This window comes from Lepidochelys kempii, chromosome 9 (genome assembly GCF_965140285.1).
Source record: "Lepidochelys kempii isolate rLepKem1 chromosome 9, rLepKem1.hap1, whole genome shotgun sequence".
Classification (NCBI taxonomy): domain Eukaryota; kingdom Metazoa; phylum Chordata; order Testudines; family Cheloniidae; genus Lepidochelys; species Lepidochelys kempii.
In genome coordinates, this window is record NC_136388.1 from 30,186,704 (window position 1) to 30,200,584 (window position 13,881).

The 13,881-nt window shown below is 42.2% G+C and overlaps 1 protein-coding gene across 3 annotated transcripts in view; it reads left to right on the forward strand.

Annotated features, from left to right (window-relative positions):
• LOC140917284 (phospholipid scramblase 1) overlaps positions 1–13,881 on the forward strand; it is a 55,688-nt gene that overhangs the window by 19,261 nt on the left and 22,546 nt on the right. For all 3 annotated transcript variants that reach the window (XM_073359740.1, XM_073359741.1, XM_073359739.2), the window contains exons 4-6: positions 8,445–8,614; positions 9,541–9,583; positions 11,070–11,290. In XM_073359740.1, coding sequence (XP_073215841.1) covers positions 8,445–8,614; positions 9,541–9,583; positions 11,070–11,290 — 434 coding nt within the window. The remainder of the gene's footprint in view (positions 1–8,444; positions 8,615–9,540; positions 9,584–11,069; positions 11,291–13,881) is intronic.

Consider the following 13,881-nt stretch of genomic DNA (forward strand, 5'->3'; position numbering starts at 1 on the left):
GTAAGTTATTTGATTATGATATGCCGTACAAATTAACTGATCTGTTTTGTCCCCAGAAAAAATAGTTTGGGTTCCAAAATGGCAGCCATCTGTGAACTAATTCCCCTGCTATTAATTTTCCAGGATGAAATCTTTAGACTTGTAGGAAAGATTGGTTGTTCTTTCGTTTATTTGGTATTACTGTGGTAACATGCTACCTATAAAGGAAAATTAAATAGTCAGAAAATCTCCTGTCTGCAGGAAAACCCTGTAGGGGCGAAGGCAGGGAGGCTGGTGCAGTTGCAGAAGTAGCTCATGCATGGCAGCTCTTTGCTTTTGAACTCTACATCTCAGTCAATAGTGTCTTTTAAAATAAAAATATTTTACTAATTTTTTCTAGCAATTTAGAACTGGAGTTAAAACTGGAGAAGGTATAGTCTCCATCTCTGTACTGTTTCTGTCTTACCAGCCTCCTATCTGAATACCCTCATGATTTTTCCCACTTTGTTGCCCCTTCTTCCACACTGTCACAGAAACTTAAAACTTGTTATCTCTCCCTCTTTGCTGAGTGACCTTCCTCTCTACATTCAAGCCTTTCCTCCAGAACACACCACTTCAAATAACCCTTTAAGTAATAATTTGCTGAAATATGAATGTTTGACATTTTTATTTAGCTTTTTTAAATGTAAGAAAGCCTCTGACTTGAACGTTCACACTCAGTGATATCGTGTATGTCTTAAGTATTGAGTTATGTTTGTCCTGTATTGGCCTTTCTTGCTTGTCTTTTGGATTTTATGCACTTTGTGGCAGAGTGCAACTGTACTCTCACATTCTGTTAACACTGTCAGTACTTGGCAATAATGATTATGCATTGTGGAGACTGAAAAAAGTTTGTTCTTTTCAGAACAAGAAAGATTAAATTCTGAGCTCAAAGTAGTTTGCACTTTCACTGTTTGAGCCTGATATTAAGTACAAACACACATTGTCATAGTCACACTAGCTAAGAATCTTCTCTGTAGACTGTAATTATTTGCTATTTGCTGTAGTGTAATCCAGTTTCACTGGAAAAGATGCCCTTTTCAAATCCTATAAAAAGCTGTGCAAAACATTTGGGTGGACCAGCCATTACTAAGGCTGTGTTTGTGGTAATATCTCTTGCAAATGTTAGAGTGCGTGAATAACTGCATGAACATTCTTTATAGTTTCAGTATAATGCTTGCTTCATTGTAGAGGAGGAAGCTTAAACTTTTTACTTTCTGTAGGTGGAGAAACTTGTACCAGCTTGATGTTGAATTCATGCTAAATTTGAATCTTCTTTAGTTCTTACATATAACTTCCATGAACATTGTACACATTTGTTCAATTTTAATCTTTATAAATAAATTTTATATACTACCAGCACTGCTATAGATAACACATTCCTCTGGTAGTATAGAATTTATATTACAGATACAGAGAGATCTTAGGTTTCAGAGTAGCAGCCGTGTTAGTCTGTATCCGCAAAAAGAAAAGTAGTACTTGTGGCACCTTAGAGACTAACCAATTTATTTGAGCAAAAGCTTTCGTGAGCTACAGCTCACTTCATCGGATGCACTCACTCTGTATTTTCCACTGAATGCATCCGATGAAGTGAGCTGTAGCTCACGAAAGCTTATGCTCAAATAAATTGGTTAGTCTCAAAGGGTATGTCTACACTACGGAATAAGGTCGAATTTATAGAAGTCGGTTTTTTAGAAATCGGTTTTATATATTCGAGTGTGTGTGTCCCCACAGAAAATGCTCTAAGTGCATTAACTCGGCGGAGTGCTTCCACAGTACCGAGGCTAGAGTCGACTTCCGGAGCGTTGCACTGTGGGTAGCTATCCCACAGTTCCCGCAGTCTCCGCTGCCCATTGGAATTCTGGGTTGAGATCCCAATGCCTGATGGGGCTAAAACATTGTTGCGGGTGGTTCTGGGTACATATTGTCAGGCCCCCGTTCCCTCCCTCCCTCCATGAAAGCAAGGGCAGACAATCGTTTCGCGCCTTTTTTCCTGAGTTACCTGTGCAGACGCCATACCACGGCAAGCATGGAGCCCGCTCAGGTAACCGTCACCCTATGTCTCCTGGGTGCTGGCAGACGCGGTACGGCTTTGCTGCACAGTAGCAGCAACCCATTGCCTTCTGGCAGCAGACGGTGCAATACGATTGGTAGTCGTCCTCGTCGTGTCCGAGGTGCTCCTGGCCACGTCGGCTGGGAGCGCCTGGGCAGACATGGGCGCAGGGACTAAATTTGGAGTGACTTGACCAGGTCATTCTCTTTAGTCCTGCAGTCAGTCCTATTGAACCGTCTTATGGTGAGCGGGCAGGCGATATGGACTGCTAGCAGTCGTACTGTACCATCTTCTGCCAGGCAGGCAAGAGATGAGGATTGCTAGTAGTCGTATTGTACCATCTTCTGCCAGGCAGGCAAGAGATGAGGATGGCTAGCAGTCGTACTGTACCATCTTCTGCCGAGCAGCCATGAGATGTGGATGGCATGCAGTCCTTCTGCACCGTCTGCTGCCAGCCAAAGATGTAAAAGATAGATGGAGTGGGTCAAAACAAGAAATAGACCAGATTTGTTTTGTACTCATTTGCCTCCTCCCCTGTCTAGGGGACTCATTCCTCTAGGTCACACTGCAGTCACTCACAGAGAAGGTGCAGCGAGGTAAATCTAGCCATGTAAATCTAGCCAGGCTAACCTCCTTGTTCCAATAAGAACGATAACTTAGGTGCACCATTTCTTATTGGAACCCTCCGTGAAGTCCTGCCTGAAATACTCCTTGATGTAAAGACACCCACTTTGTTGATTTTAGCTCCCTGAAGCCAACCCTGTAAGCCGTGTCGTCAGTCGCTCCTCCCTCTGTCAGAGCAACGGCAGACAATCGTTCCGCGCCTTTTTTCTGTGCGGACGCCATACCAAGGCAAGCATGGAGGCCGCTCAGCTCACTTTGGCAATTAGGAGCACATTAACCACCACACGCATTATCCAGCAGTATATGCAGCACCAGAACCTGGCAAAGCGATACCAGGCGAGGAAGCGACGTCAGCGCGGTCACGTGAGTGATCAGGACATGGACACAGATTTCTCTGAAAGCATGGGCCCTGCCAATGCATGCATCATGGTGCTAATGGGGCAGGTTCATGCTGTGGAACGCCGATTCTGGGCTCGGGAAACAAGCACAGACTGGTGGGACCGCATAGTGTTGCAGGTCTGGGACGATTCCCAGTGGCTGCGAAACTTTCGCATGCGTAAGGGCACTTTCATGGAACTTTGTGACTTGCTTTCCCCTGCCCTGAGGCGCATGAATACCAAGATGAGAGCAGCCCTCACAGTTGAGAAGCGAGTGGCGATAGCCCTGTGGAAACTTGCAACGCCAGACAGCTACTGGTCAGTTGGGAATCAATTTGGAGTGGGCAAATCTACTGTGGGGGCTGCTGTGATGCAAGTAGCCCACGCAATCAAAGATCTGCTGATATCAAGGGTAGTGACCCTGGGAAATGTTCAGGTCATAGTGGATGGCTTTGCTGCAATGGGATTCCCTAACTGTGGTGGGGATATGGGTTCCGTCTATAGCCCCATCTTGGCACCGGAGCACCAAGCCGCCGAGTACATAAACCGCAAGGGGTACTTTTCGATAGTGCAGCAAGCTCTGGTGGATCACAAGGGACGTTTCACCAACATCAACGTGGGATGGCCGGGAAAGGTGCATGATGCTTGCATCTTCAGGAACTCTGGTCTGTTTCAAAAGCTGCAGGAAGGGACTTTATTCCCAGACCAGAAAATAACTGTTGGGGATGTTGAAATGCCTATATGTATCCTTGGGGACCCAGCCTACCCCTTAATGCCATGGCTCATGAAGCCGTACACGGGCAGCCTGGACAGTAGTCAGGAGCTGTTCAACTACAGGCTGAGCAAGTGCAGAATGGTGGTAGAATGTGCATTTGGATGTTTAAAGGCGCGCTGGCGCAGTTTACTGACTCGCTTAGACCTCAGCGAAACCAATATTCCCACTGTTATTACTGCTTGCTGTGTGCTCCACAATATCTGTGAGAGTAAGGGGGAGACGTTTATGGCGGGGTGGGAGGTTGAGGCAAATCGCCTGGCTGCTGGTTACGCGCAGCCAGACACCAGGGCGGTTAGAAGAGCACAGGAGGGCGCAGTACGCATCAGAGAAGCTTTGAAAACCAGTTTCATGACTGGCCAGGCTACGGTGTGAAAGTTCTGTTTGTTTCTCCTTGATGAAACCCCCCGCCCCTTGGTTCACTCTACTTCCCTGTAAGCTAACCACCCGCCCCTCCTCCCTTCAATCACCGCTTGCAGAGGCAATAAAGTCATTGTTGCTTCACATTCATGCATTCTTTATTCATTCATCACACAAATAGGGGGATGACTACCAAGGTAGCCCAGGAGGGGTGGTGGAGGAGGGAAGGAAAATGCCACACAGCACTTTAAGCACAGCACTTTAAAAGTTTACAACTTTAAAATTTATTGAATGACAGCCTTCTTTTTTTTGGGCAATCCTCTGTGGTGGAGTGGCTGGTTGGCCGGAGGCCCCCCCACCGCGTTCTTGGGCGTCTGGGTGTGGAGGCTATGGAACTTGGGGAGGAGGGCGGTTGGTTACAGAGGGGCTGCAGTGGCAGTCTGTGCTCCAGCTGCCTTTGCTGCAGCTCAACCATACACTGGAGCATACTGGTTTGGTCCTGCAGCAGCCTCAGCATTGAATCCTGCCTCCTCTCATCACGCTGCCGCCACATTTGAGCTTCAGCCCTCTCTTCAGCCCGCCACCTCTCCTCCCGGTCATTTTGTGCTTTCCTGCACTCTGACATTATTTGCCTCCACGCATTCGTCTGTGCTCTGTCAGTGTGGGAGGACAGCTCGGAGAACATTTCATCGCGAGTGCATTTTTTTTTCTTTCTAAGCTTCACTAGCCTCTGGGAAGGAGAAGATCCTGTGATCATTGAAACACATGCAGCTGGTGGAGGAAAAAAAAAGGGACAGCGGTATTTAAAAAGACACATTTTATAAAACAGTGGCTACACTCTTTCACGGTAAACCTTGCTGTTAACATTACATACATAGCACATGTGCTTTCGTTACAAGGTCGCATTTTGCCTCCTCCCACCGCGTGACTACCCCCTCAACCTTCCCCCCTCCCTGTGGCTAACAGCGGGGAACATTTCTGTTTAGCCACAGGCAAACAGCCCAGCAGGAATGGGCTCCTCTGAGTGTCCCCTGAAGAAAAGCACTCTATTTCAACCAGGTGACCATGAATTATATCTCACTCTCCTGAGGATAACACAGAGAGATAAAGAACGGATGTTGTCTGAATGCCAGCAAACATACACTGCAATGCTTTGTTCTACAATGATTCCCGAGTACGTGTTACTGGCCTGGAGTGGTAGTGTCCTACCATGAAGGACGCAATAAGGCTGCCCTCCCCAGAAACCTTTTGCAAAGGCTTTAGGACTACATCTAGGAGAACCGCAAATGCCAGGGCAAAGTAATCCTTTCACATGCTTGCTTTTAAACCATGTATAGTATTTTAAAAGGTACACTCACCAGAGGTCCCTTCTCCGCCTGCTGGGTCCAGGAGGCAGCCTTGGGTGGGTTCGGGGGGTACTGGCTCCAGGTCTAGGGTGAGAAACAGTTCCTGGCTGTCAGGAAAACCGGTTTCTCCGCTTGCTTGCTGTGAGCTATCTACAACCTCCTCCTCATCATCATCTTCTTCGTCCCCAAAACCTGCTTCCGTATTGCCTCCATCTCCATTGAAGGAGTCAAACAACACGGCTGGGGTAGTGGTGGCTGAACCCCCTAAAATGGCATTCAGCTCATCATAGAAGCGGCATGTTTGGGGCTCTGACCCAGAGCGGCTGTTCGCCTCTCTGGTTTTCTGGTAGGCTTGCCTCAGCTCCTTCAGTTTCACATGGCACTGCTTCGGGTCCCTGTTATGGCCTCTGTCCTTCATGCCCTGGGAGATTTTGACAAAGGTTTTGGCATTTCGAAAACTGGAACGGAGTTCTGATAGCACGGATTCCTCTCCCCAAACAGCGATCAGATCCCGTACCTCCCGTTCGGTCCATGCTGGAGCTCTTTTGCGATTCTGGGACTCCATCATGGTCACCTGTGCTGATGAGCTCTGCATGGTCACCTGCAGCTTGCCACGCTGGCCAAACAGGAAATGAGATTCAAAAGTTCGCGGTTCTTTTCCTGTCTACCTGGCCAGTGCATCTGAGTTGAGAGTGCTGTCCAGAGCGGTCATAATGGAGCACTCTGGGATAGCTCCCGGAGGCCAATACCATCGAATTGTGTCCACAGTACCCCAAATTCGAGCCGGCAACGTCGATTTAAGCGCTAATCCACTTGTCAGGGGTGGAGTAAGGAAATCGATTTTAAGAGCCCTTTAAGTCGAAATAAAGGGCTTCATTGTGTGGACGGGTGCAGGTTTACATCGATTTAACGCTGCTAAATTCGACCTAAAGTCCTAGTGTAGACCAGGGCTAAGGTGCCACAAGTCCTCCTTTTTTTTTTAGAGAGAGATCTTAATCCATGAACATAAATATATACTGTGTACGCCATCTAGTGGGCCTATCACAATGCTAAGTGTTAAACAGCGTGACTTGAATCTAATTTTATACTGAGTTCTGTGTGGGCAAATAAAGTAAATGGGAGATAGTTCATTTAATATAGCTAAAATCAGTATGCAGTTATTTAATTATTTCTGTGTATGAATTAACAGTATGACAAACTTCTTGACACTCTTTATTTAGACAAAATTAATTAAATATATAGAGAGAGTATAGTACGTGCTTGAAAGCTGCAGACTGATTTTTCTAGAGACACACTATCTCTAAAATAAGTGAAAATAAGTAACTATAGAAAATCTTTTTCTAAAAGTTCTCAAATTGCTATTCACAACATGGCAGTATGACAGTCATTTATCAAATACCTCTCCATGTTCAAATATACTCTATTTTCATTTGCTGTATATTACTTTTAAATTGTAATGATGAGATCAAATGAGCAGCTTCATTTTTATTACATTTAATTTGTAGATTATTTATAGATATCTTACTATATGAAATTTGTATGTGTGGGAGAGGGGTTTCTTTTCATATTAGTGTGAAGGGTGTAAAATATCTGGTTCCAGATATTTTGTCTTATTATAATAAAAATATCTAGCTCTTGTGTAGCACTTTACATCAGTAGATGTCAAACTGTTTTACAAAGAAGGTCAGTATCATCCCCATTTTACTGATGGGGAACCTAAAGCACAGGGAGGTGAAGTGACTTGCCCAAGGTCACCCAGGCAGGCCAGTGGCAGAGCTGGGAATAGAAGCTAGGTCTGTTGAGTCCCTGTCAGTGTTCTATCCTCTGGTGGCTTCCCTGTAAGTCCTGTTTACTCTATGACCTTGTCTACACGTAAGTTATATTGCTTTAAGTATACCAATATAGTTGAAGCCATACAATGACTCTTGTACAGATGTAGTTATACCGATACAGGTTGTTGCTGTGCTGGAAGACGGAGAGAGAGAGAATCAGCTTTTTAGAAAGGAGAGAGAATAGTGACCTGTCTATGCTGCAAACAGCCAGAAGGAAGATAGGGAGAGGGGAGCTACTATGTCAGTCAAAGAGCCACAAAAAAATAGTTAAGCAGTGTCTTTGACGTTACTGTGAAGTTTGAGCCCTGGAGTTGCAGTGGTAAATAATGACCTGTTGATGTGATTCATTATCATGATGTGAAAGTTACAACAGAGTGACGGCATCAGTTTGCAGCTTTGTGATTCCTGGCTACTCACTTTGCTGTTGTAGTGGCTCTCCAGCTTTCAGAGTTTGAGGATCACTGAACTGAATTATGGGTGAGCTTGGAAGTATTAGATTTTTATTATTAAACATCAGTTTTACCCTATGCACACAAACTGATGACAAAATATTTCCATCTATAATAATAGAAATGTGCAGATAGGCAGAATAAGAAAAATGCTCCTTGAGAACTTATTGGAGTTTGATTTAAGGATGTTTACTCTGTATATTTTGACATGAGTTTTTCAATTTATGTTTTAATGGTTATAAAGCTTTAACTTTTGAATCTCAACAACTATTGTCATTTAAGTAAGTGTCTAACCTCCCCATAACTTCCCACAACTGCCAAAAATTTAAATAGATAAAAATAAAAAAAGCTTACAACCCATAATTTTGCACAACTGTGAAAATGTAAATTATTAATAATTTAAAAATGCTTAAAATAAATGTCAATATTGTTGAAATTATAAAATAAGTTGATTTCTGCCAAGCCTAATTATCTAATGTAGTTTCAGTATGAAACTCTCAATAGTTAAAAATGCTAGAACTTCAGAAGTGTATTTGTTGGTGTGTTGAAACTATGTTTTTAATATCTGATTTTTCAGAATTGTGTGTGTTTTGTTTATCTTGCCACAAACTAGATGCTCCAGAACAAGCTAATTATGCCTTCCAGGGTTACCCAGCAGGAGCTCCATATGGACCTGGGGTCCCTCCAGTCCAAAATCAGCCTTCTGGGACCAGTGGGGCAGCTTGGATTCCAGCACCTCCTCCCACTCTCAACTGTTCACCCGGATTAGAATACCTAAGTCAGGTACCTATATTCTTCTCCGTTTTAAACTCCCATGAAAATACAAAACTAATAGATACCTGTGCATTTAAGTACCTTTTTATCTACTTTGGGAAATCAAGTGGCTTACATGATTGGTATTGGGGATACAGAGCCATTTACATTTAGGTCAGAGGTTAAAAATCTATCTCAGGACCATCATAATTGAAGCATATTACCATTTTATGGCTGCTCAGTGGCCCATTTTGAAAAAGTACTGTCAGTCCCAGTTTTACAGAGGCAAGGTGGCTGAGATAATATCTTTTATTGGACCGACTTCTGTTGGGGAGAGAGACAAGCGTTACCTCACCCACCTTGTCTCTCTAATATCCTGGGACCAACATGGCTGCAACAACACTGCATAGTTCCAGTTTTAGCAGACAAGTGTCCACCATTAATTGACACCCAATTTGGCAATTTTAGCCAAGAATTTAAGATTAAATGAGAATGGGTATTGTTCTATTGTACGTTGTTGTATCAGAAATAGTGACCCTAGGTAAGGGCAGTATGGTGTGGCAAAAGCTTATATGACCATATGGTCATCAGTAGCACATCAGACGTCATGACTTTCAATGTGGTACTCTTTCTGAGCACTAGTATTCATTCCCTTTCTCCACCTCCAAGTATATTCAATTAGATGTAGTGCACAACAGATCAGCTCGCAAAATTGGAATGTTAGTGTTTGAATGATCTCTTTGATCATCTATGTGTGTGAGAGAGAGACCATTTCTAAAGCACAATTAATGTAGATGATCTAATGTTAAAATTATGAATTGATCCATAATTTTGTGTCCTGAAATCTAATTTTTGAAAAATAAAAACCGACATACTTGTAGATTTTATTTTTGAAATTTAATTATAACTTTTATTTATTAACTTCTATTCTAAACTATTTTTTACCACTGTAACAGATTGACCAGATATTAGTTCATCAGCAGATTGAGCTTCTGGAAGGTGTGTACCTTGCTATACTGCTAAATGGAAGATCATTATGCTGGAGATATTTTAAATGACTTTGGTCCTATATCAAGTAATTATACATGACTGTTAAACACCAGTCTTATTTAATGATAGAAATTCTTCATTTATTCATTGCCTTTTAAAGATGGGGTCTTTATTGATTTGTTTTTTGTCTTTTATATCTTTAATCAATTCTCTACCATAGTACATTTTGGAGAGCCGAGAGGGGGTGACACTGATTCTTAAAATATTGGTTACTTTCAGTATCTCAAACTTAAAATATAATTTATGTGAACTTTTTTATATTTCAATTTGTATTTTTTTTTTAAAAGTGACAATTTCTAATTTAAAAGTATAATCTTTACATCTAATCTCACTCATTCATGTGATTTTCAAACTGTCATTTGTACAGATCTCCTTTGCTACATCTGACCTGTCTAATTCAATCTAATCCTATATCTCGGCCTATCTCTCTGACATCTCCTCCTGGAAGTCTTGCTGCTAGCTAACTGATCTTTTCTCCCAAATCCCTTCCACTCTGCTTGTTCTTTGCCATGTTTGGCAACATCATGATCCTGATGTTACTCAGGCCCTTAATATTGATGATGTTGTTGACACCTTCTCTCTTACCCTCTACAACTAGGCTACACCCAAATCTTGCTGCTTTTTCATCCCATAACATTTCTAAGATTGATCTGTTGTTTTTTGTTCAGGTCCTTATCATTTCCTATCTCAATTATGGTAACCACCTACTCATTGGCTTCCCTTCCACGCATGTTTTCCCCCTCCAGTCCATTCAAAACACATCTGCTAAAATAATCTTGCTGGTTTACACCTCTGACAGTATTGTGCTACTTTCCAGATCCCTCCACTGGCTCCAGCTGTTTCACATCAACTTAAAGCTTCTTTTTCTTATTGTCAGGGCCCTTCACAACTCTACCCCTCCCTCGCTGTCTACTTTTGTTTTTTACTTTTTTGCATTCCTCCCCACTGCCACATCCACTGTGACAGTGGTGCATGTTTTGTCTGCTCATTTGTCACTTCTCACACAAACACCTCTGTTGCATCTCACCCGTGGAATGCCCTTTCTGAACTGATCATAAGGCCTTCTCCATCCTGAGATACCGTAAGTCTCAGCTGTGCCATAATATCTAAAAGAACTCACCATTCACATTAATTAGTTTTGAAGGGCAAATGGGAAAAGTTAGCAACTTATTCATAACGAAAAAATAATACAATAAAATAATACATTGCAAATATGTATGTATCTCTTCTATGATTCCCTCCCCCTCCCCCCCCCCCATATGTTAGTAACCTTATTAGATTGTAAGATCTTCAGGGAAAGGGACATGTTTTCCTATATGTTTATGTAGGGATTAGTACAGTGGGTTCCTGACCCTGATTGGGGCCTCTGCTATTTCTATTAATATTTTTATTTAGTGTATCAACTGAATACCTTTTTAATGTTGTTAATTTTCAGTTCTTACTGGTTTTGAAACTAACAACAAATATGAAATCAAAAACAGCTTGGGGCAAAGAGTATATTTTGCAGCAGAGGAAAATGACTGTTGTACTCGAAATTGTTGTGGACCATCACGATCTTTCACCATTAGGATCATTGACAATATGGGTCAAGAAGTGATAACACTGCAGAGACCTCTCAGATGCTCTGCATGTTGTTGTCCTTGCTGCTTGCAAGAGGTGAGATATTCCTTTCTCTTTCCTGCACCTTTAAAAGTTTTCAGAGATTTTCTTTTGTGTCAAGAGGTCAGGTGGGACAAGGTTAACTTCATCTGTAATTTTGTGGGGATCTGTGATTTTTTTGTTTTGTTTTTTGTTCTTTGAGGGTTTTTGAAAATTTCTTTCATGATTTTTGTCTCCTGTTTGATGGAATTTCTTGACATTTTGCTATGGGCTTAATGCTTGTATCCTTCCTTTCGGGAAGTGACATAAATTCCTCAAGACAACAGTGGCTTCCCTGAAAAGTGGGTGTTCAATACTTTTTTAGGACTGGACCCAAATGAGGAACCAACTTAATTCAAAATTTTGATTATTATATTTAGCTTATTAAAGAATAAGAATATTAAAGAATTTAGCTTTCTGAATATTGATAAGTAAAGGAGGAGAAAAAGGTACCAGGTTCATAAACCTTTGACCTGACCCTCATTGTAGGAATCTGATACTACTAATTGAATGATGTATAGTTGTTGCCTGATCCTTTTTAATGATTAATAACAATTGTATTGATTGCCAATTGATACTGATTTAATGAGCTGGAGATAATAGGGTTCTCATCCCAGAATTAGGCTCCACAGAATTAAAACTAACAAGTTCAGTATCTTGTAGGGAACCCCAGGATGTATGGCAAAGCACACTGAAGGCAAAGCAAAGCCTTAGCCACTTTTATTAAAACAATCCGTAAAGACAAAGCTCCAAACCACATACACAAGTAGTAGTAACACATTATTAGGGATATCTTTGGTATCATTCCCTGCATTTGCTCATGTACATCCTTCGTATATATTCTCATCCTTCCTTGGGAACCTTGTGGTTGTTGTACCAATAAAATAAAAACCAGCAGGATCTTATTAAAGGGAAAAAGGCAAAATACCACATTTATTGTGAATACAGAAAGAATCATAGTAAGCAGTTAGTTATAGCTATAACATTCCATTCAATCTCAAATTTATTCTCACATTCATTCACACACACACACACAGAGGTTCTGCAAGGTTGTTATCATAGTTACCAGCCTTAGAGTTGCTCATGCCAAGCCACTGGCCAGGTGGCCTGGACATGAGGAGGGAGCAGGGCCTTGTCAGATGCTCATCTGATGCTCCTGGAAGTTGGTTTGCAGAATCAGACCCCAAAGTTCTCACTTTTTAGAGTCTATTTTTATAGGAATTTCTTCCTATGCCAGTCTATGGGAATTGCTTCATCATGCTGTTGCTGAATCAATCAGCAGATAGCACATTCCTGACAGCTCCAAGATGTTATCTTGTTCTTTGGTTCTCCCATTCTTGAGGCTGTTGGGTGGATTCCAGTCTGCCCTCCGGGGGGGGGGGGGGGGTCCTCTGGTTATTTCCACTTGACACCTTCTTCAGCCAATGGACACTGGATTCTTAGGCTGGCACCTCCCTGATCATTCAGTTATTATCCACACCAAGCATCCATCCACATACATCCTCTATCTCTATTTTAATCACAATTGTTAATACAACAAAAGGGCGGGGAGTCTCTGGGTGCTGTTTCTGTTGTTAGAGTATTGCTTTGAGTCTCTCTCTCTCTGTGAATTGCTTTGAGAACAGACTCTGTCTTAGAATGTACTAACACAATTAGCAGCTTGCAAGTTTCATACATAGAGGGAGAGAAACAGTACCAAAAACCAAGAGACCTCTTCATTAGTAATACCCTGGAATTTAAACTCTGGGGAATCAAACTCATTTGTGATTTTAATACAGAACTTCTTTAATATGATCCAACATGGTGAGAGACAAAGGATCAGCCCTGTCCCTGGCATGCCAAATGAATCTGATGGTCCAGAACCCCAAAGGTTGGTGATTGACCCTTCAGCTCTTCGCTGTTATCGGTGATGGAAAGCTTACCCCAGCTACATGGTGGCTTAGTTATTATATTCTCTGGGCACTATCATGAATATTCATTCAGATGCCCAGTCTTCCATATCCAAATCTAACTTCCTTACCCTCCTAATATTGGGGTGCCCTTATCATATAGGTTAACATATTAATGCCTTCTAACTCATTATCATATATGTCACCTATTGCTAAAGCAGGTTTGTGATTAAACATCTACCAATGATTCTATCCTAAAATACCCAATCCCAGTATCAGTTCAGTGTTCCTATGGTTGCCTGGTATCATTATGTACCAACTCCTTCTCTTGAGCAAGCTATTCCCAGTTCCCCAAAATCTAGGATAACTGTTGGGCCATTTTATCTATGCTAAGGGTCATGGACCTGTGACCACGTGCCTGGGTTAGACCACAATGAGAGTGCAACACTCAGGGCAGACTGCAAGAAATAGGACAGACAGTCCCCCAAAACTGGTGGTTTATTCTATAATCAAATTCACCAAACCAGTAACAAAAGAGCTTCTGCCAGTACCACACTGGTTAACCAGAAGCCAAACACAGTCCCCGTTAGGCATTCCAGCACTTGGCTCCCATCCAGACAAGCCAATCTAATATAGTGAGAGGTTATCGAAAACTCATTTTACCATATGTGAGGTTCTTTCTAATCCCAAAGGATCAGACACATACCCCAAGTCAATATG